The sequence below is a fragment of the Procambarus clarkii genome, chromosome 21 (assembly GCF_040958095.1).
Source record: "Procambarus clarkii isolate CNS0578487 chromosome 21, FALCON_Pclarkii_2.0, whole genome shotgun sequence".
NCBI classification, from domain to species: domain Eukaryota; kingdom Metazoa; phylum Arthropoda; class Malacostraca; order Decapoda; family Cambaridae; genus Procambarus; species Procambarus clarkii.
Window position 1 is genome coordinate 26,321,734 of NC_091170.1, and position 21,027 is coordinate 26,342,760.

A 21,027-nucleotide genomic window follows, 5' to 3' on the forward strand; every position below is an offset into this window, starting at 1 on the left:
TCCTGTGGGGCCCATGTGTAACACCTGTGATGTCCTGTGGGGCTCATGTGTAGCATCTGTGTGATGTCCTGTGGGACCCATGTGTAGCTCCTGTGTGATGTCCTGTGGGGTCCATGTGTAGCACCTGTGTGATGTCCTGTGGGGCCCATGTGTAGCACCTGTGTGATGTCCTGTGGGGCCCATGTGTAGCACCTGTGTGATGTCCTGTGGGGCCCATGTGTAGCACCTGTGTGATGTCCTGTGGGGCCCATGTGTAGCTCCTGTGTGATGTCCTGTGGGGCCCATGTGTAGCACCTGTGTGATGTCCTGTGGGGCCCATGTGTAGCATCTGTGTGATGTCCTGTGGGGCCCATGTGTAGCACCTGTGTGATGTTCTGTGGGGCCCATGTGTAGCACCTGTGTGATGTCCTGTGGGGCCCATGTGTAGCACCTGTGTGATGTCCTGTGGGGCCCATGTGTAGCACCTGTGTGATGTCCTGTGGGGCCCATGTGTAGCACCTGTGTGATGTCCTGTGGGGCCCATGTGTAGCACCTGTGTGATGTCCTGTGGGGCTCATGTGTAACTCCTGTGTGATGTCCTGTGGGGCCCATGTGTAGCACCTGTGTGATGTCCTGTGGGGCCCATGTGTAGCACCTGTGTGATGTTCTGTGGGGCCCATGTGTAGCACCTGTGTGATGTCCTGTGGGGCTCATGTGCAGAACCTGTGTGATGTTCTGTGGGGCCCATGTGTAGCTCATGTGTGGTATTGAGCGGTATTCTATATTAATTTATTTCTTACGATAGCCGAGTATATGATGTTATAGTTGACTGTATGATTCTCATTTTCCCACAAATAGGTCTCCCTCACAATTTGAGAAGCTTAGTTACATTGACTACCAAATCGAAATTTATCGATTGGTAGAAATTTGCTTCTAATGGTTAGTAGTAAGTAAATGAGTAACAGCTTAGCAGTATTGTGGGATGCAGTAGCCTGGTCAACCAGACATGGACAAGAGAGATCACGCTAACTGATTGTCCTCGTGGGTCAGGCTATATGCTTGAAAGGATCATCTTAAACCGACTGTTGCTTAAAAAAGGTACACTAGGGGGAAGGATTCATCGGATTTGTTAAAGGACGGAACACAGCAAATTGTATAGTTAATAACTTAGCAAATGTCTCAGCTAAGTAGTCTGTATTTATTGACTTCAAAGGCGAATTTGAAGATAAAGCACAAGGGATTGAGATCGTACATGAGCTTGCATGCATGCATAGGTGTCAAGACTCATGAAATGGACTGAAGACTACCTCACAGGAAGGGAACCCAAGGTCTGCTTCAACTGAGCTGTCTCGAGAACAATGAGTAAGCAACTCGGGACCCCGTTAAGGATGAGTGTTAAGCCCCACACTATTCATCATCCTGATGAACTCCATTGCCTATAATAAATTTCTGGAAGGAACACAAGTGGGATATGCAGATGATGTGCTAATGCGAGCTCCGACCTTGGAAAAATATAAACAGTCCACTGACCTCTTTGGAAGGAAATGTGTTGAACTCGGTTTCACTCTCTTCACAAACAGGACAAAGGCATAGTCTCCTCACAAGCGGGGAGAAAATGAAGAACTACAAATTAAAGGTGAAACACATGATTGGGTTGACCACTATAGGTACCTTGGCGTCACTGTTGGTTCTAACAAGGGAATGAAAGAAGAGCTCAACCAACTTATAGGAACATGTAAGAGTCGTCTGAGGGCACTGAAAGCCATGTCCTGGAATAAACTTGAGGCCTCTATTGCCGTGCTTAAAATTATGTATACAGCCTATGTGCGCTCCGACATAGACTATGCCGCACCAGTCTTGTACACTTACTCCCAAAATGACATGAAAAGATTTGAAAGCATTCAAAATGAAGCCCTGGCAATCATAGATAGCCAGAGACCTCATTACAATGATATTGCCAAGAAAAAACTGGGTACTGATCGACTTACAGGAAGAAACAGAAAAAGCAAGAAATGGCATCACTTATCAGTCTGCTACCTTGAAGAACTTGACCTGCTTGAGCAAGCCCGTGAGCTCCTGCCAATATAGAGGTCTCCGCCCTAGGAGGATGAACCTGGTTGATACCTGGTTGATGGGGTTCTGGGAGTTCTTCTACTCCCCCAAGCCCGGCCCGAGGCCAGGCTTGACTTGTGAGAGTTTGGTCCACCAGGCTGTTGCTTGGAGTGGCCCGCAGGCCCACATACCCACCACAGCCCGGTTGGTCCGGCACTCCTTGGAGGAATAAATCTAGTTTCCTCTTGAAAATGTCCACGGTTGTTCCGGCAATATTTCTTATGCTTGCCGGGAGGACGTTGAACAACCGTGGACCTCTGATGTTTATACAGTGTTCTCTGATTGTGCCTATGGCACCTCTGCTCTTCACTGGTTCTATTCTACATTTTCTTCCATATCGTTTACTCCAGTACGTTGTTATTTTACTGTGTAGATTTGGTACTTGGCCCTCCAGTATCTTCCAGGTGTATATTATTTGATATCTCTCTCGTCTTCTTTCTAGTGAGTACATTTGGAGGGCTTTGAGACGATCCCAATAATTTAGGTGCTTTATTGCATCTATGCGTGCCGTATATGTTCTCTGTATTCCCTCTATTTCAGCAATCTCTCCTGCTCTGAAGGGGGAAGTGAGTACTGAACAGTACTCAAGACGGGACAACACAAGTGACTTGAAGAGTACAACCATTGTGATGGGATCCCTGGATTTGAAAGTTCTCGTAATCCATCCTATCATTTTTCTGGCTGTCGCAATATTTGCTTGGTTATGCTCCTTAAACGTTAGGTCATCAGACATTATTATTCCCAAATCCTTTACATGCTGTTTTCCTACTATGGGTACATTTGATTGTGTTTTGTACTCTGTATTATGTTTAAGGTCCTCATTTTTACCGTACCTGAGTACCTGGAATTTATCACTGTTAAACATCATGTTATTTTCTGATGCCCAGTCGAAAACTTTATTAATATCAGCTTGAAGTTTTTCAATGTCCTCAGCCGAGGTAATTTTCATACTGATTTTTGTGTCATCTGCAAAAGATGATACGAAGCTGTGACTTGTATTTTTGTCTATATCTGACCATGTAACATTATTTATTTATTTATTTATTTATTTATTTATATACTAGAAGGTACATTGGATTCATGAGAGTACAGAGACTTGAAGTTTTACATTCTTGTAAAGCCACTAGCACTCATAGCGTTTCGGGCAGATCCTTAAATTAAGATATAATTTTAAGAAGGTAATTTCTAGCAAATTTCAAAAAATGTTTACAGGTACATTGTAAGAAAGTATAAAAATACATTGTAAGGAAGAATAAAAATACATTGTAAAAAGGTATAAAAATGCATTGTATGAAAGTACAAAAAAATATTGTATAAACAATTTGACAAAAAAAAGTAGGTACATTAAAGTAAATTTAAGGGTTATCTACAGGTACATTTTAGCACAATTTGAGGATTATTGCAAGATATAATGTACCCAACTATGTGTATATTATGACACAAGATAGCAGCAATGATTACAATGGTAAAGTTGTATGGCATTGGTACATATATTGAGGGATTGGGTAGCACTAGAGACAGGGCGCGTTACAGCACTAGGTAGGAAACTGTGATGATGAAATTAGGGACTTTTTGGTTTTATTTTTGAATTAGGCAAGAAGTTTGACAGCTTTTCAATTCGTTAGGGTGTGAGTTCCATAGACTAGGTCCCTTTATTTGCATAGAGTTTACACAGATTTAGTTTGACTCTGGGGATATTAAAAAGATATTTATGTCTGGTGTGGTGATAATGGGTCCTATTACATATGTCCAGGAAGAGTTTCAGAACAGGGTTTGCACTTAAGAAAAGGGTTTTGTAAGTGTAATTGACACAAGAGAATGTGTGGAGTGAATTTATATTTAGCATGTTTAGGGATTTAAACATGGGGGCCGTGTGTTGTCTGAAAGCGGAGTTTGCTATTGTTCTGATAGCAGATTTTTGCTGGGTGATGATGGACTTGACGTAGTTTGCAGAGGTTGAACCCCATGCACAGATACCATAAGTAAGATAGGGATAGATTAGTGCGTAATATAGTTAGAGGAGAGCAGAGTAAGGTACATAATATCTGATTTTAGAACGTATACCAACTGTTTTAGAGACTTTCTTAGTTATGTGTTGTATGTAGGTGCTGAAGTTGAGTATCTTGTCTAAGTATAGGCCAAGGAACTTTCCATCATTTTTATTTCTAATGTTGACATTGTCTATCTGAAACTGAATTGAATTTGTTGATTTGCTTCCAAATAAGATGTAGTAGGTCTTTCTTATGTTTAGTATGAGTTTGTTGGTTGACATTCATCAGTGGACTTTTTTTAATTCATTTTTACAACATCATTTCATATGAGTGGTTGGGGTCCGAGTAGATGAGGGTAGTATCATCAGCAAACAATATAGGTTTAAGCATGTTAGAGACATTAGGCAGATCATTGATGTATAATAAGAAATAGAGAAGAACCTAGGAGGCAGCCCTGTGGCACCCCTACGGTTAATGGTAGAGTGGAAGAGGTTTTATCATTGATGGCTACATATTGGTCTCTATCACTAAGATAGGATCGGATATAGTTCAGGGCAAGGCCTCGGAGTCCATAATGGTGGAGTTTAAGTAAGAGGTAATTGTGATTAACAGTATCAAAGATCTTTCTCAGGTCAATGAAGAGTCCAATCGGAAACTCATTTTTCTCATGGGCTGAATAGAGTAAGTCAACCAGACTAATAATTGCATCATTGGTACTCTTTTGGGAGCAGAAGCCAAACTGACAGGGACTTAGTATGTTGAATTACATGAGATAGGAGTAGAGCTGTATGTAAATAACTGTTTCAAATTTTTGATAATATAGGTAGATTTGATATTGTTCTGTAATTGTTTATGTCTGCCGGATTGCCTCCTTTATGAACTGGCGTTACACCTGCTATTTTAAGGATATCAGAGAAGGTTTGACACTCTAGAGATTTGTTGAGCAGTAAAGCAATAGGTGGCGCAAGGATGGCACTCTTGTATACCATGGATAGTATTTCTCAAATGTTCCCAGCTTTGGTTTTTAGTGAGTGAATGATGTACACAACATCTGTAGGGCTGACTGGTGAGAGGAGAAAAGAGGTTGGGTAGCTGCCTGAAAGATATGTTGTAACATGTGTCTGAGTCTGTGGGATTTTTCGGGCAACGTTAGCACCAATCGATGAAAAGAAGCTATTAAATTCAGTTGCTGTTTCTAGATCTGTTGCAGGTGTGTAACTATCCTTGGAGATTTTTATCTGGTTATGTGACTGTTGTTTAGCTCCTAGGATGTTAGAGATGGCTCTCCATGTGCTTTTCATGTTGCCTTTTGCTTCTTTGAATCTAGTCTCACGATAGGAAAGTTTTGCTCTTCTTATTATACTGGTAAGCACAACCGAGTACCTCTTAACTACTCCCTTTGCAACTAGGCCAATCCTAAGTTTTTTTCATATTCATGTTTCTTGTCAATTGCTTTGAGAATGCCATTTATGAGCCAGGGATTATTTAACCTTTTGCCAGTTACTTGTTTGGTGAGGAGAGGACAATGGGTATTGTAACGGCTTAGAATTTTGGAAAGGAAGAGATTAGTTAATGAATTTATATCCAGTGTATTTTTAAATTCAGATTCCCAGTTTATATTGTGGAGTTCTTTTGTGAGATTGCCTATTGCTGCTTCACTGTGTAACCTAAAGATAACTTTCTTGTTAGCTGGTGGTGTTATGTCCATCTTCGCTACAAGGAAGGTAGGATAGTGGTCAGTTGTTCTGTCAGTGATTATATCAGATGCAAGGGGGGAGCTATTATGTTAGTCCATAGATGATCCAGGGTAGTAGCGGATGTTTGAGTGAATCGGGTGGGCTTGGTGATTGTGGGGATTAGCATACAGGAGTTCATGCTGTTTAGGAAATAGTCGACTTGAGGACTATTTTGTTGACGCAGGTCAATATTGAAGTCAACTCCCAGAATGCTGTGATTTTTGTTGAGGTTGTTGTTTATGATAAGATTCCTTAGGTTATCTGAGAATGTAGCTATGTTTGTATTGGGAATGTTTTGTATTGGGGTTTTTTAAGCTTTCATTCCTTTTCATGCCCGAAATGCTGTGCGTATAAGTGGCTTTAGGCATAGTATATACTTGCTCTATATAGAAATCCAACATTCTGCTTGTAACTCATTTTGTATGTATGTACTTTTACCTAAATAAACTGTTATTATTATTATAAATGAGGCAAATGTATCTTGAAATACTTTACTACTTATAGCAGGGCTGGTGCAGTATACTCTGTAATTAGGAATAATAGTTTTCAAAGCGGAAATGAATAAAAAGCACGTATTAAAAAACACTAACAGTGCTGTGATCTCCACTGACTAAAAGCAGAACTACAAAACCTTAGTAAAAAACAGGCAAAAACTTTGTGATAGTCGCTGAAATCAAGAGAGCTGTGAGGGTACCAACCAATCAGGGAAAAGTGATAAAATTTCTGTAGCACCCCTCCCATGTTGGAATCCGTGGAAATGAACGAGCAGATGTGCTGGCTGCTGAAGGCGCTGATGGAGACCATATTGAATACTTCATACCTAAGACTGCTACATATTAGAGGTATCATCAGGCAACTTCACCGTGACAAGGTAACGGTAGAAGGTAAAGATAGAAGAACAAACCAGTCAATCTGCACGCTGGTACAGTGTGGTTGCAGCTGGCAATCCCAGTCATTACGGACGAAGAGGTGGCCGCGGGATGTTGTTGTTGTTGTTTTATATTCAGTTATTCAGAACAAAAGTTCCAAATAGCACTTGGAACTTTTAAACTATGAAACTATAGTGAGCCCGTAGTGGACTTACCTGGCACAGGAGCAGGACTGTAACTTCGAGGTGGCCGCGGGAGAGGAACAGTAATAGCGAGAATTCGTCTTGGACATAAATATCCATCGAGATTCGGGTGGACATAACAGCTGAGCAACAGAGTTGCAAAATCTGTGGTGAGAGTGATGGACACCGCCTTGACCACTACCTGAGAAAATGTGAGCATCTAAGAGTCACTATAAATATGTGTAGCATAATAAACCCCACATTATTTGAGTTAGAGAAAACATTATTTGTCATATATAGATCTTGTTCTTAAATGATTTCCCTATTTTGCACCCGGAAGATAACGTAAACCTTTAGGGTCGACAAATGTTAATCTCTTGTTTGATAAGCTGTTCACTTGAGACAGTTAAGCAAGTCGCAACTGTGTTTGGGTACAAGCGGCAGGATGAACAACCCATCGGGTTGTTCATCCCCCAATACCCGACTGGGGGGTGTTGTATATGCTGCTATGGCGGTGTGTGTACTCACAGGAGGAGTGGCGCTTCCCAATAAGCCCGCCCCATGGGGGGAAAAAATAGGATAGCCACATGGGTTTCAAGAACCATATTTGTCAGAAGAAAGCTTTGTCCAATAGGATTAATAATTCAGAAGCCAGTTTAGGATAACAATTTGTTAAACTAGTGAGAAATGTTCAAAAAGAAATAAGAAAAGCAAAAAGGAAACTATGAAGTTCATATTGCAGGGCAAGCAAAGGGATATCCTAAAGAATTTTTTTCAGTTATATCAAACAGAGATTAGAACAGGGCCGCTAAAAACTGAGACAGGTCAGGTAACTGATAATGACAGAGACTAGTATTTTAAACAAATGTTTTGTCTGTATTTACTAGATAAGAACTTAAAAGTGTATGCATAAGGCTGAACAAATCTGTATTGGTGTGAAGGGAACAAGTTGACTAGATTAGTGGTGACCAGGGAGGAAGTTCTTAAACTAAGAGAAAAATAGAAGCCAAACAAGACCGTAGGGTCAGACGAAGTGTTTCCTGTGGTGCTTAAAGAATGTAAAGAAGAACTTTATGAGTTCTCGTCTTGCAAATTCAATAAATCATTAGAGTTGAGCAGAGTACCAGTCACGGTGGGTTGCTAATATGTTATAAGTTTTTAAGAAGGGAGATTGATCACAGGTATAACTATCAGTAAATTATCTTGACGTCTATTGAGAGAAAATTTCTAGAATTAATAATCGTAAAAGCCAGTCTTTTACATCTTGAAAATGTAAATTATTCACAGCTTGGTATTTACTAAGGGCCGCTCATGTTTGACAAATTTGCTTTTATTCTATTCCATCATATTCCACGCAGATGAATGGTGCTTCATGAAAGACTGATTAGAAATTTGACGGGTCTTATTCCCGGGAAATTTAAGATTAAAGACCTGCCCGAAACGTTATGCATGCTAGTGGCTATACAGGCATGTAAGAACTCTTGTATATATATATATATATATATATATATATATATATATATATATATATATATATATATATATATATATATATAAAGATATACTCACCGTATTGTGTATTTTATCTTAAGTTGGATAATGGCAAGGTTATATCAAAGGAAACAAGTGTTAGTATTAATGGAATCAAATTCATCTGGATGTTGATTACTGGTGTCAACTCCTGAATGAACACAGCCTCAAGAGTATGAAGTTTCCTAGTATCGTCAGAGAGTGTGATTACTGTCGTATCTTTCACTAGGCCTTGGCGAATCAGGATGGTGTTGTGGTATTTAAAATGATGCTGCTCAATACCTCCGTCTTGCAAATGAAGTGTAAGGCGTCTACTTGATGTATCCATGGAATGTCCAATGTAGCGTATATTTCGGAGTGCACAGCCATCAGAGCTGCATTAATTCTGATGCACTACATTAGTACATCTCAGCTTGTCAGAGGAGGAAGAGATATTATTTCTCATAATGAGGGAAGATATTCAAGGATTGTTATAATTAATGACAAGAATCCTTGCGTTTTCACTGCATGGATATATTTCCCTTCACTATATTCCAGAAAATATATTGACATTTAGGGTATATCGGTACTTTTTAATAACAGAATTCATTATATGAAAAAGCTTTCTAGACTCTTGACAAAACTTTTTCATCGAAATATTCAGAACCTTCTACTGGAAGGTCTGCAGCTCCACCACGTTAGAGGCAGCCTTATAATGTTGACTTGGTCAAACATGGGACAAGGCCAAGTGTATGGAGGAGAGAAGTGTACAGATAATGTTGACTTGGTCAAACATGGGACAAGGCCAAGTGTATGGAGGAGAGAACTGTGCAGATAATGTTGACTTGGTCAAACATGGGACAAGGCCAAGTGTATGGAGGAGAGAAGTGTACAGATAATGTTGACTTGGTCAAACATGGGACAAGGCCAAGTGTATGGAGGAGAGAAGTGTACAGATAATGTTGACTTATATGTTTTGCTATCAGCCACACAAGTCTATTCAGAAATTACGAATTATGAAGCATCGCTTGAGGCCTGTTGGCCCATACTAGGTGGGTCCCGTAAAAATCCACCCACTCTCGTCAATATACCTATCCAATCTATTTGTAAATCCTGTTAAACTCTTTATCTCAATAATACTATCTGTCCTCTTACACTCTTTAACAATAATATTTCCCTATATCCCTTATACATCCAACCCTCTCCAGCTTGAACTCCTGTGTGGTACACGAGTACCACACACTGGTGAGCCTCGCTAGGTGAGCTTGGCTGCTCCAGTGAAAGGACTCCATCTCCAACATTCCCCGGCCACCAGGGCCCGATCTAATTGCTTTTGGGCCCTTGGCCAAAACAGGTAAATGTGCCCCACGCTCTGGTTAATGAGGCTATTCAGAGGCTAAACATATAGACCGCTCATATCATAATAATATATAATAAATAAATATCTGTTACATTATACATAGTTTTATAGAAGAATACATTCAGGACATATTCATATACTTATATAAGTTTTAATACCTTTTTCCAGAAAATAATATTATACATAAGAGCAGCCTAAAATTATGATAGCTTGTAATAAATTATTGACACGTTCTGAAATAATTTACACAATATTTATTATATATTATGCACATTGCATAGTTTTTCGTAGAAATACCTAGTCGGCAGTAGTCATATAAGTTTTTATTTCTTTATTCAGAAAATAACATACACAAAGTAATAAAAGTTGCTTTTAATAAAACACAAGTATTTATTAAAATAATGAGCACATTCACTGCATAAGAACTATGACGCACTAAATAGATTACACAAGAATATGCCGAAGAAATATAAAGGTCAAAATTTTTAAATTTTACTTATAAGAATAGCATTCAAAAAGTAATTGCTAATTATCGTCAGTTTCAGTGGGATTTAAAATTCCCTATAATAACATTTTTAGTTTATGGTCAATAGTGTCCAAATTTTGGTGCAGTAAATGTGAAAACAATTTACTTTTTCGGCAGGTAATTTAGTAAGGCAAACCCGAGCAGGTTCCAAGCATCACTCGCCGACGCAGCCCACTGAACCACTGGAGCACAACTGTTCTCACTCCGCTAAGAGCTTCACTGTGATTAACTTTTTAATTAGTTTTTCTTCTTTGCAGGTTGATTGATGCCTTTATGAAAGCCGATGGTATATTATCGACTTACCAAGATAAAAACGGGTTAGTACTGAGGTTCAGTTCACTTGAGACACAAAAAATCGGGTGCTTGTGTAATCTGTGGTTATTGAGCCATTCAGATTTACATAAATTTTCATGAATTCAGAGACAGTAAAATTTCTCAATTTTCCTTATGCTGTGCATTGGATATCATGTCTTGGAATCTCCAGCTGCTGACTCCTGTGTTAGTGAGCACAGGCCACAGTGACGGCTCGTCCTAGCGGCCCGGGCCCAGGGGCTCAGCGGCCAGCGGGAAGAGATGAGATTAGCAGCTCTGAAGAGCCGATGATCTTAGTTCACTATGATAGCGTTGGATTATACATTATGATGTGAGAAGGCTCGGGAAACATAATGGTCGGGTCTGGATGAAGAGAGAGAATGCGATTATCTTTATCACAGATGCCAATTACTTTACATCCAGATCCCCAGTTATTGCTCGGAGCACAGGGGCGAGCAGCTCACCAACGGTATCCAGTTGCCATATTGTGTGTTTCTCTAAGACTTCTGAACAATATTTTTTCACTTTTTTAAAGTTATTTCATTTTTGTATATTCAGAATGCTGAATGCCAAGACAAGTGAATGCTGCTGCATGCAGATCATTTCTATCGAGGGGCCAAATTAAAGTTTATTAACAGAAAATGAGAGAGAGGAGGCGGGGAGATGGCAGTGGACCTGAAAATTAAAGAGAAAATAAATGTACAAAGTTTTATGGTTGAGAAATAGGGGTTTAAGAGAAATATTACAAACTTTTGAGTTGTGTTGACTTCCCAGCCATCCCTCTCTTCAACCATGTGAGTTTTTCTATTTTAATTCAATCTGGATATTTTTGAGGATTTTTAACGTCCGTATTTTCAACTCTAGCACTGTCTTAGTACTTGTGTTTCTTTCAGCAAGAAAATCCATGATGAAATTTGTCTCTGGTTGTTTTTCCAACATTGTGGCATGTTGAGCTTGAAACGTTTGCCTTTTGAGTCAGTTAAGTTGAACATTTTGAAGTGTTTGGACATTTTAAAGGCCCTGATGGAGATCAAATTGTCGTGTCTTGTTTGTATAATTGTTTCTGAGGCCCTTAATCCTGAGTGGCACTAGAGTTGACTTAGTATTGGGATGATTCTCGTGTTATTTATGAGTTATTCACCTCAGCTGAACTAGCTGAGGTGCAATTATGCATTTTTGCTTCTGAGGTCTCGTAATGCACGAATACATGTAGTGTATAAAGCTAGATGCCCTATTTTACTTCTTCGAATTCACTGGTTTGTTTGATTCTTCCTAAAGTTGTCTTTTTCTCTTGCCATAGATCCTACTGTTGATCAGTTTTTAGTAACTGGGAGACTACTTCCAGGTTTATTTATTTCCAATCTTGGGTCAATATGGTAACTGATGTGTACTGTTATGTCCTAAATACAAAGTTTTGCATGTTTTCAGACTGAAGAACATTTGTCATTCCTCTGACAAAAGCCATTTGTCCATTTGTCAGAACCTCTTTTGTTGTTCCTATAGATACCATTATATGTCTGCAACACTTGTTTTGCTGCCCGCTTTTCTATAGCTCTTTATATCATTTGTGAAAGCAATAAAAATGGATGACTCAAAAATCTATCCTTGCAGAACTCAACTCATATTTTTTTTGTTAGATTTCATTCCATTTAGAGCAACCCTTTAGTTTGTTTTAATCATTGTATTATCTATTCCAGTTTTTCATCATTAATTCAGTGTGCTTGAAGTTTCCAGGCCAACCTTTGGTCTCATTACCTAAAAAAATCTAAGAAAAATCCATAGGCACCACATCGGCTCGAAATCCTTTGTAGGCTGTTGTTTCCAGAAATATGAACATGGTTGTTAAACTGGATTAGTTTTATGAAAAAGCTGTTGAGATTTTTCAACGAACGTGCGCTGTGAGATGATGATCTCTCAAACCCTTCAGAATTCTCTCCGTAACTCGAATATGTGAGATTTTAGACTTGCTAATCTGTAATTTTCTTAGGCTTACACACAGCAACAAAATAAACTTCAATATGCAATACAACACAAAAAATTAAATAACATTAAAAAACTGTAGTCATGCTTATTAAAATACGTAACAATGAGCCTCAAGCTTCACTCATTACACAGTATCTTATTTATGCCTCACTAATGGTATGTTTCTCGGACGCTGGAACACAACTCCAAGACTACACGATAATTAAAAATCTCTTGGGTGTCCTCAAGGTAGAAATTAACCAAAGCATAATGCCTTTCGAATAAATGGTCCAAAATTACGGTACAGTAAATGTAACAAAATGTTGCTGCGCTTTCATTAAAATGAAAATGAAAGACAGAATTTATGGATATATATATTCTGTAACAAAATATAATTATTTGTATACCACTCTATAGAGCACGATATATTATCTTCAATAGTGAATTATTGATCTATCGTAAACTTAATGAATTATTAACATTAAACTGAAAGATCTTTAAAAAGGTAAAAAACAATCAAAATATTGCAGTTCTGGTCAGTGAAGTGACCCTGGATTCCCTATAATAAAGCCATAATAGGATGACAGGACTGATTCCTGGTATTCACGTCCTCCCATAAGAAGAGGCATTCAGGTCCTACCATACTGTTAAGGGGCTCGGATTGCACTCTCTGGGGAGAAACGCAACGAGGGGAAACATGATCAAGAGCTTCAAGTGGATAAGGGGTATCAACAGGAAAAATATGAGCAAAATCTTTAAACTATCAGGCTCGGCCAAACCGTGTAACAGTCCATACCCTGAATCTGAACAGAAGTTCAGATTCAGGAAGGATAAGGTGAACCTTAAATTTGGTAGCAAGATGGAGCCGGATCCAAGGATTATAGGGCTGGTAAGCAGGGGATGAAAGGCTGGGGCGAGGATGTGTATACAAGTCGGAAGGAGGTACAGCTCAGTGGCCAAACAACCTTTATCTTGAGATCTTGAGTATCCATCTAACCATGGATAGGACTTGCAAGCTAATGCTGTAGATTGGTGGATGGATAGTCTTCATAGCTGCTCGCATTATATGTCCAGGAGGAGGGTCGACCGCGAGGTTATCAGCCAACTGTACGAGGCGACGCTTGAGTAGTGCGCACAATACTTTTGGTAGTTTGGTTTCTTCAGGGTCGTCGTCTTCGTTGAGCAATTCGGTTTATCCATCAGGATATGTTTTGTAAACGTCTGGGTCGCGGTATTCCGTCTTCAGCATGGTGATGTTAATGTATGGTGAAGGCGTGGACATACATAAGGGTGTGGGTTCTTGGTGCTGATTATCCAGTTGCAGTTGTGTGCCAGCTGTTGGTTGGTGCTTTTGTTGCCGTTGAACGTTTTTTTTTGCGTCGAGGAGAATGTAGAGGGGCATAACAGGGGCTCGTGTCGTATTACCTGTCGCCTTCATCTTCCGGGTCGACGTACTCGGTCACCTGGGTATCGGTAACAGGTGGCCTTCCCTAGGTCACCTGGGGAAGGCCGTCGTCTTCGTCGGGTTGTCCGTCTCCGTTTGCGGATGTCGAGTCGTCGTCCTCATCAGAGGAGGAGGCCCTTGGTGGGGGTCATCCCAGTTTTGGTCCGGGTGTTGGGCCTGGTGAGCAGTCGAAAACCAGAGCAGCAGCTGTGGGAGTTGGCAGAAGGTCGTCGGGTACCACAGCAGTCGGGAATCCAATCGCGTTGAGCAGCCTGTTGATAATGTGTATGTAGCGGCTGATATCGTTATTTGCCATTTTCTCGGCAAGGTGGAGCAGGACTGGTAGCAGGGTGGTCTTGGTGGAGGTTGTGTGCTAGGCTGATGGTGGTGTGGTCAGAGGTGGTGCAGTCGGCTGGGTGTGGCGTCCCCAGGGACCAGGTGGTGGTGAGGTAGTCATAGATGTTGTTGTTGCTTTATATTCAGCTATTCGGAAAAAAAATTTGAAGTAGCACAGGCTATGGTGAGCCCATAGTGGACTTACCTGGCACAGTAGCGGGGCTGTAACAGAGTCACAGATGTGTTCACCGGAAAGACCGGGAATTCTGACATGAGTGGGATTCCTGGTCGATGTGAGGTGGTGATAGTGTTAGTTGTCATCTTCTTGATTTCCTCCTGTCGATGGAGACAGTCCGGTGAGACCGTAGAGTGTAGGTGATTCAAAGTAGGCAGCATCGGTGGGTAGGATGTGCAGTCTGTGCGGAGGTACTTCTGGGCACAGATGCTGCACTTCTGCATTCGTTCTGTGCACACTTCTGATGTAGTGGGAGTACTGGTAGCATTTGAAGTACTGACGGAGCTCCATGAAGCGTTCCTTGGTCACGGGGATGGGTGGTATGGTGATTCCTGAGCACTTAAGTACGTAGTCCGTGGCGTGGGTCGCTGTGATGGCCGTCTGGAAGGTCACCTTCAATGTTGGTCTGCGGTTGTCTTCTGAATTGGTAAGGGTGTTGGCCACTACCACTGTCAGCGTCGGGTTCTGGGTGTTGATACTGGCGACAATGTCGTCCTTGCCGCGATCGGTGATCCATATTCTGAGACTTCTGGCGAACACAGTCATGTCCGCCAGGTTGTGTCGTGGTAGCGGGAGGATGAGGCCGGTGTCTTGCAAGAAAAGATCGTGTCTTGCAAGAAAATTGATCGTGGTGGCGGTGGCGAATATCTTCTTAAGGTCCAAGTTGCTGGAGAAGAGCAGGTGAACACCCTTTTGTGTCTCCAGGATGTCAGCCGGTGAAGACTTGTGCTAAAATCTCGGTAGTAGGGAGAACGAGGTTCTCCAGGAGAAGGCGAAACTTTACTCTATGCAACATGGTACAGGTGGGCCCTGGAACATAGGAGGTTGGGTCGGCAGCTAAGTTTCTGTACCACCCCCTCTATGGGTCGCAGTGGATTTTGCTGTCATCGTGGAGTGGCTCGAGGTTGATGGTGCTATACTCTACAATGCTCATTACTTAATAAGGAAAACCTCCATCTTTTCCCGAGCATGTTCAGGATGATAGTGGGGCTGACATCCTAGTACAATGCGCCTTGCTGATTATCACACCTGTGATCTCTGTGGCCCGTGGGAGCGAACACGTTTGTTCCCGCAGTGAGCGTGTAGAAAATCTGTGATTGTTTTTCTGTTTTTCTTGTGATTAAAATGGTAGACCAATGGAATATGTTGCCGACCAGCATCACAGAGTCAAATGGAATTGCAAGTTTAAAAAATATGCTTGTCAAACAGAGGAGAGAGCAGGCGATGAGTCACAATAACGTGGCTGAAGTAAGTTGACCAGACCACACACTAGAACCACACACACACTTTCGGTCCAGGACGGACCGAAACGTCGTCGTCCCTTCAACTTCTAGTGTGTGGTCTGGTCAACAGAGGAGAGAGGTTAGGTCTAGCCAGCCAACAATGACACCTTGGATCTCAGTACAACTTTTGCAAAGGAGCCTGTAGAACTTATTGCCCCCAACAACCCACCAACACAAACATCAATCTAATAATAATAATAATACGCTATGAGGACTCGTCCTGTGTTCTTAAGTAATAACTTTAATTAAAATCTGCAGATGGGCTAATGCAATATTTCTGACATTACCCACTTCCACTTCACCACGAGACTGTTGAATAACTGAAATACTTCTCTTAAATCTCGTTAATGAACTAAAGTGCAGATTAAATTTAATACCTTAAATATAAATCAAATTAATCTAATTTGAACTCTGTAGTACTTTGAATTTAAAGACTCTACTCCCAATTTAGTAACTATTGACACACATGAACGAGAGTGTGAGTGTGGGGAGGAAGAATCGCCTATTGTAATCCAGACCAACAAAACGGAGAATCATGACACTCGCAGTGTCCTTAAACTCACTGTTGGACGCTTATGCTGCAATATGAATCTTAGCCGACTATCCCAATGGCTGTATTTCCTACCCAGGCTACGTATCTAACTCTCAGTTTATTAATCAGAACTGATTATGTTAGTGAAATACTGGCGCCGGTTATGAACATGCGATTCTCAAAACACCAGTAAGTATGTAAGAAGAAAACTATTTGATTTGAGGATCACAGTGAGGTGTTTTTATGAATTTGTATTTCTGGCATTAATAATACCTTGCCGGCAGAAGGTATTCCCAGTGGCTGTGATTTGAGAGGCAGCCATTACCCCCAGGGACGCTGACCGTGCACAGCGTGTTTAGAATTTTCTCTAGGTTACTGCTGACCATGTGTGTGTGACTACACTTTAAGGAGTCATCTTACCAACTAAGAACGCTCTTTTACTAGCACAATTCAGATTGTACAGCAAATAAATTTGTTCAATTATAATTTCTAAGTATAACTCTGAATACATTCCTCTAGCAGTAGGCTTGTGGACGTATATTAGTAATTTCGTTCTAAAGTGTAATAATATGTTTGTCTACGGTCCAAGTAGCTTTGGGATTGAATTCAGAGTAGAAAGTTTACACTTAATTTTAACAGATTAATCGATAAACAATAAGACCAAAATTTATTAGGAAACATTATAATAATCCTCCCACTGTGGGAATTGTATGGAAGATTTAAATTTACCTATGTTATACAGTCCACTATAATATGACAACAATAACCAATATACAGTCCACTTGCATTTAAATTGAAGTAAATACTTAACTTATCCACAGAACCCCACTCGGACTCACCAGGACTTAAACATGTCATTAGCACCAGAACAACAAACTGTCATGGAGATTGACACCTCCCCCCCCCCCTTGTTCTGAAAGCCTTCATCATATCCTTTGAAAACAATAAATCGATGGATAGGAGTGTTTTTCATAATAAGTTTCATACACAATGTTACAATGTAATTCCCAAGATATTTAATATCAAAGTGTGTGATATAAGAACAAATAAACAAAAAAGAGCTTAATTGGAGTGGAGCACAGCGAGAGCAAGTAACCCACAAAGCTCAGTAATATCATCAACATCCACGGACACAAGGGTCAGCTGCTTCCAACCAGTTGGTAACATACTAACAAAACGTATACTCAAACATGTCCTTGACCACTGGTTCCCAAACTGGGGGCCGTTTTGGAATACATAGGGGGCCAAAAGTTGAGGATGTGTACAGTTTTATGATACTGGTAAGACAAAAAAAAAACATACAATTTACGTTGCAAATTTTTGGGGTAATATTGGGTGCAGGGGGTCATTAAAGATCATTGCCAGAGGCAAGCCGAGGGCCTGTGCTGCCTCTTTTAGTATCCATGGTGATACTTTGTCTGGTCCAACCGCTTTAGTTGCATCCAGTGTTGTCAACTGTTTCATTACCTCCTCTGCTGTCACCTCTATATCTGATAGTCTTTCATCTAGGGTAATCTCTTCTAACAATGGGAGCTGATCAGGCTCGGTTGTGAACACTCTATGGAAACTGGCATTCATTGCCTTGCAGATTTTCTTGCCACTTGATATGCCCCCTCTGTTTTCCTTAGTCTTGTCACTTGGTCGTTCAAAGACATTTTTCTTCTTATATGGCTGTGAGAGATTTAGTTCTCAATTTAGGTTGCTTGTTCGCTTTGATCGCAATATCGTTCTCATAGTTCCTTTCCGATCGTCTTATGTTAATGTAATCGTTCCTTGCTCTGTTGTATCTGATCCTGTTGTCCTCTGTCATTTGTCTTTTGTACTTCCTCCATTCTCGCCTGCTGCCTATTTTTGCTTCCTGACACTGTCTATTAAACAATGGGTTATTATATTCCCTATTATTTTTTCCCTTTACTGTTGATATAAATCTCTCTTCAGCCTCCTGGCATTTCCGTATGACTAGGTCCATCATATTTTGAACTGTTTTTTCTACAATTTCTTCCTCCCACTGCACTTTTCCCAGATAGTCCCTTATCCTCCTGTAGTCCCCCTTTCCTGTGGTCAATTCTCCTTTCACAGACCTCTTGTCCCATGGTCAGAAGTTTGAATTCCATCATGTAGTCAATGACTAGAGGTATTTCATGCGACCCTAGAGGTATTTCATGCTCCAAATTCTCGATCTCTTCTACGTTCTGGGTGAAAATTAGGTCTAATAGGCTCGGTGCATCTCCTCCTCTTTCCCTTGTGTCTTCCTTCACATGTTGTGTTAGGAAATTCCTGTCTATAATATCTACTAACTTTGCTCCCCACGTTTCGTCCCCTCCATGGGAACGAAATTCCCAATTTATCTCTCCATGATTTAGGTCCCCTATGACCAGCAGCTTCGCTCTCATTCTGTGAGCTAATGTTGCAGCCTTCTGCTTTATTAGGTACCCCATCAGCATTAGTGTACCAAACCTTGAGATTCTTCATGGAAACTCTGGTACCAGAGTTTGCCCTTTCTCTGGGTGTGTGTGTGTGTGTGTGTGTGTGTGTGTGTACTCACCTAGTTGTACTCACCTAGTTGTGCTTGCGGGGGTTGAGCTCTGGCTCTTTGGTCCCGCCTCTCAACTATCAATCAACAGGTGTACAGGTTCCTGAGCCTATTGGGCTCTATCATATCTACACTTGAAACTGTGTATGGAGTCAGCCTCCACCACATCACTTCCTAATGCATTCCATTTGTCAACCACTCTGACACTAAAAAAGTTCTTTCTAATATCTCTGTGGCTCATTTGGCCACTCAGTTTCCACCTGTGTCCCCTAGTGCGTGTGCCCCTTGTGTTAAACAGCCTGTCTTTATCAACCCTGTCAATTCCCTTGAGGATCTTGAATGTGGTGATCATGTTCCCCCCTAACTCTTCTGTCTTCCAACGAAGTGAGGTTTAATTCCCGTAGTCTCTCCTCGTAGCTCATACCTCTCAGCTCGGGTACTAGTCTGGTGGCAAACCTTTGAACCTTTTCCATTTTAGTCTTATGCTTGACTAGATATGGACTCCATGCTGGTGCCGCATACTCCAGGATTGGTCTGACATATGTGGTATATGTCAATCAATCTATCTTCCCATGATTGAAGTCTCCCATGATTAGAAGTCTGGATCCGTTCCTGCTAGCCACAGAAGCTGCTCTCTCTATTATATTGATGGTGGCCAAGTTGTTTCTATCATATTCCTGTCTGGGTCTTCTGTCATTTGGTGGGGGGTTATATATGACTACTATTATAATTTTCTGTCCTCCAGTTGCTATGGTGCCTGAAATGTAGTCACTGAAACCTTCACAGTTCTGAATTACCACCTCTTCGAAACTCCAACCTTCTCTTAGTAGCAGAGCTACCCCACCTCCTCCTCTCCCTTCTCTCTCTTTCCTCACTACATAGTAGCCCTGTGGAAACACTGCGTTTGTTATGATTTTCGTTAACTTTTTTCTGTGAGTGCTATTATGTCTGGGTTTTCTTCTAGTGCCCATTCTCCAAGTTCACTTGTTTTATTTGAAATCCCGTCTATGTTAGTGTACATCGCCTTGAAGCTCACTTTCTTCTGTTCATTTTCATGTCCCTTTCTTGGCAAGCATTCTGCTAGTGTGGGAAGCTGTTCCGTGGGTGAGAGGATCTGTGAGGTGGTTTGCAGGGTCTCAGAGGATTTTGGGGTGGGGGGTGGGGGTTGAAGGGAAGGGGGGACAGGTAGGGTGTGGGTTAAGGAGGTAGGGGGGACATGGAGGATACGCAGTGAGGGGGGAGGAGGGATAGGGAGGGTCTGGGATGAAGGGGGAGGGGGGACAGGGGGGAAAAAGGTGGGAGGGGGGACATGATGGGAATGGGGAAGGGGTGTCAGGGTCAGAATGGGGTGGTTTGGGTGGGGGCAGGTAGGGTGAGGGGAAAGGAGGGTTTCTATGCAGAGGGGGGTGGTGGTGTGGCCCCCCCCCCCCTCTGGTGTTGCTGGGATGCTGGTTTTGGGTTCTCCTCTTGTCTCTAGGACTGTTGTGTTGAGGGCTGTGATTTCCTGGTTTGCTCCTCTCTCGCTGCGCTTCCTCCTTGCCTCTGCTGCCCTGGCTCTCTCCTCCTTCGTCCTGTCCCTCTGCAGGAATACTTTTTTGTATCCCTCCATATGCTGCAGACAACTCTTCCTTTCGAGAATGTCCTCCTTTGTGGTTTCGTTTGTAAACACCACCTTTACAAGTCGGTTTCTGTCCTTGTTGTACCAGCTCAACCTGAAAACCTTCTCAATGTTATGTACAGCCCCTTCCATCTGTAACCCCTTCAGTAGCCCATGTACTGCCTCTCTATCCTTGCCATTCCATTCTTGCCTGTTGGATCCTTCCTGTTCTTTGATGCCAACAACTACCACTGATCTTTTCCTCTCCAGAAGTTGAGTGGTGCACCTTGCTGCTTCCTGTGACGTAGCTGCTTGCATCGCTACCTCCCTCACTGTGTCCATTGCTTCTGAGCTCTTTTTCAGTATATCCGCAAATGTATCAGGTACAGAGGCATTTCCTTCCAATGTAACATTCCCACCTTCCCTTTGGATGATAATCTGATGCTCGGTCTCTTTATTTTTCTCTGTGAGAGATTTGATCTCCTCCCTTGTTGATGCCAGCTCACTTTGCAGATTGTTAATTGTAATC

General features: G+C 41.5%; 1 protein-coding gene across 1 annotated transcript in view; it reads left to right on the forward strand.

Annotated features, from left to right (window-relative positions):
- LOC123748274 (deoxynucleoside triphosphate triphosphohydrolase SAMHD1) overlaps positions 1-21,027 on the forward strand; it is a 259,172-nt gene that overhangs the window by 192,723 nt on the left and 45,422 nt on the right. Inside the window, exon 8 of the mRNA XM_069328220.1 lies at positions 10,522-10,581. Within this exon, the coding sequence (XP_069184321.1) occupies positions 10,522-10,581 (60 nt within the window). The remainder of the gene's footprint in view (positions 1-10,521; positions 10,582-21,027) is intronic.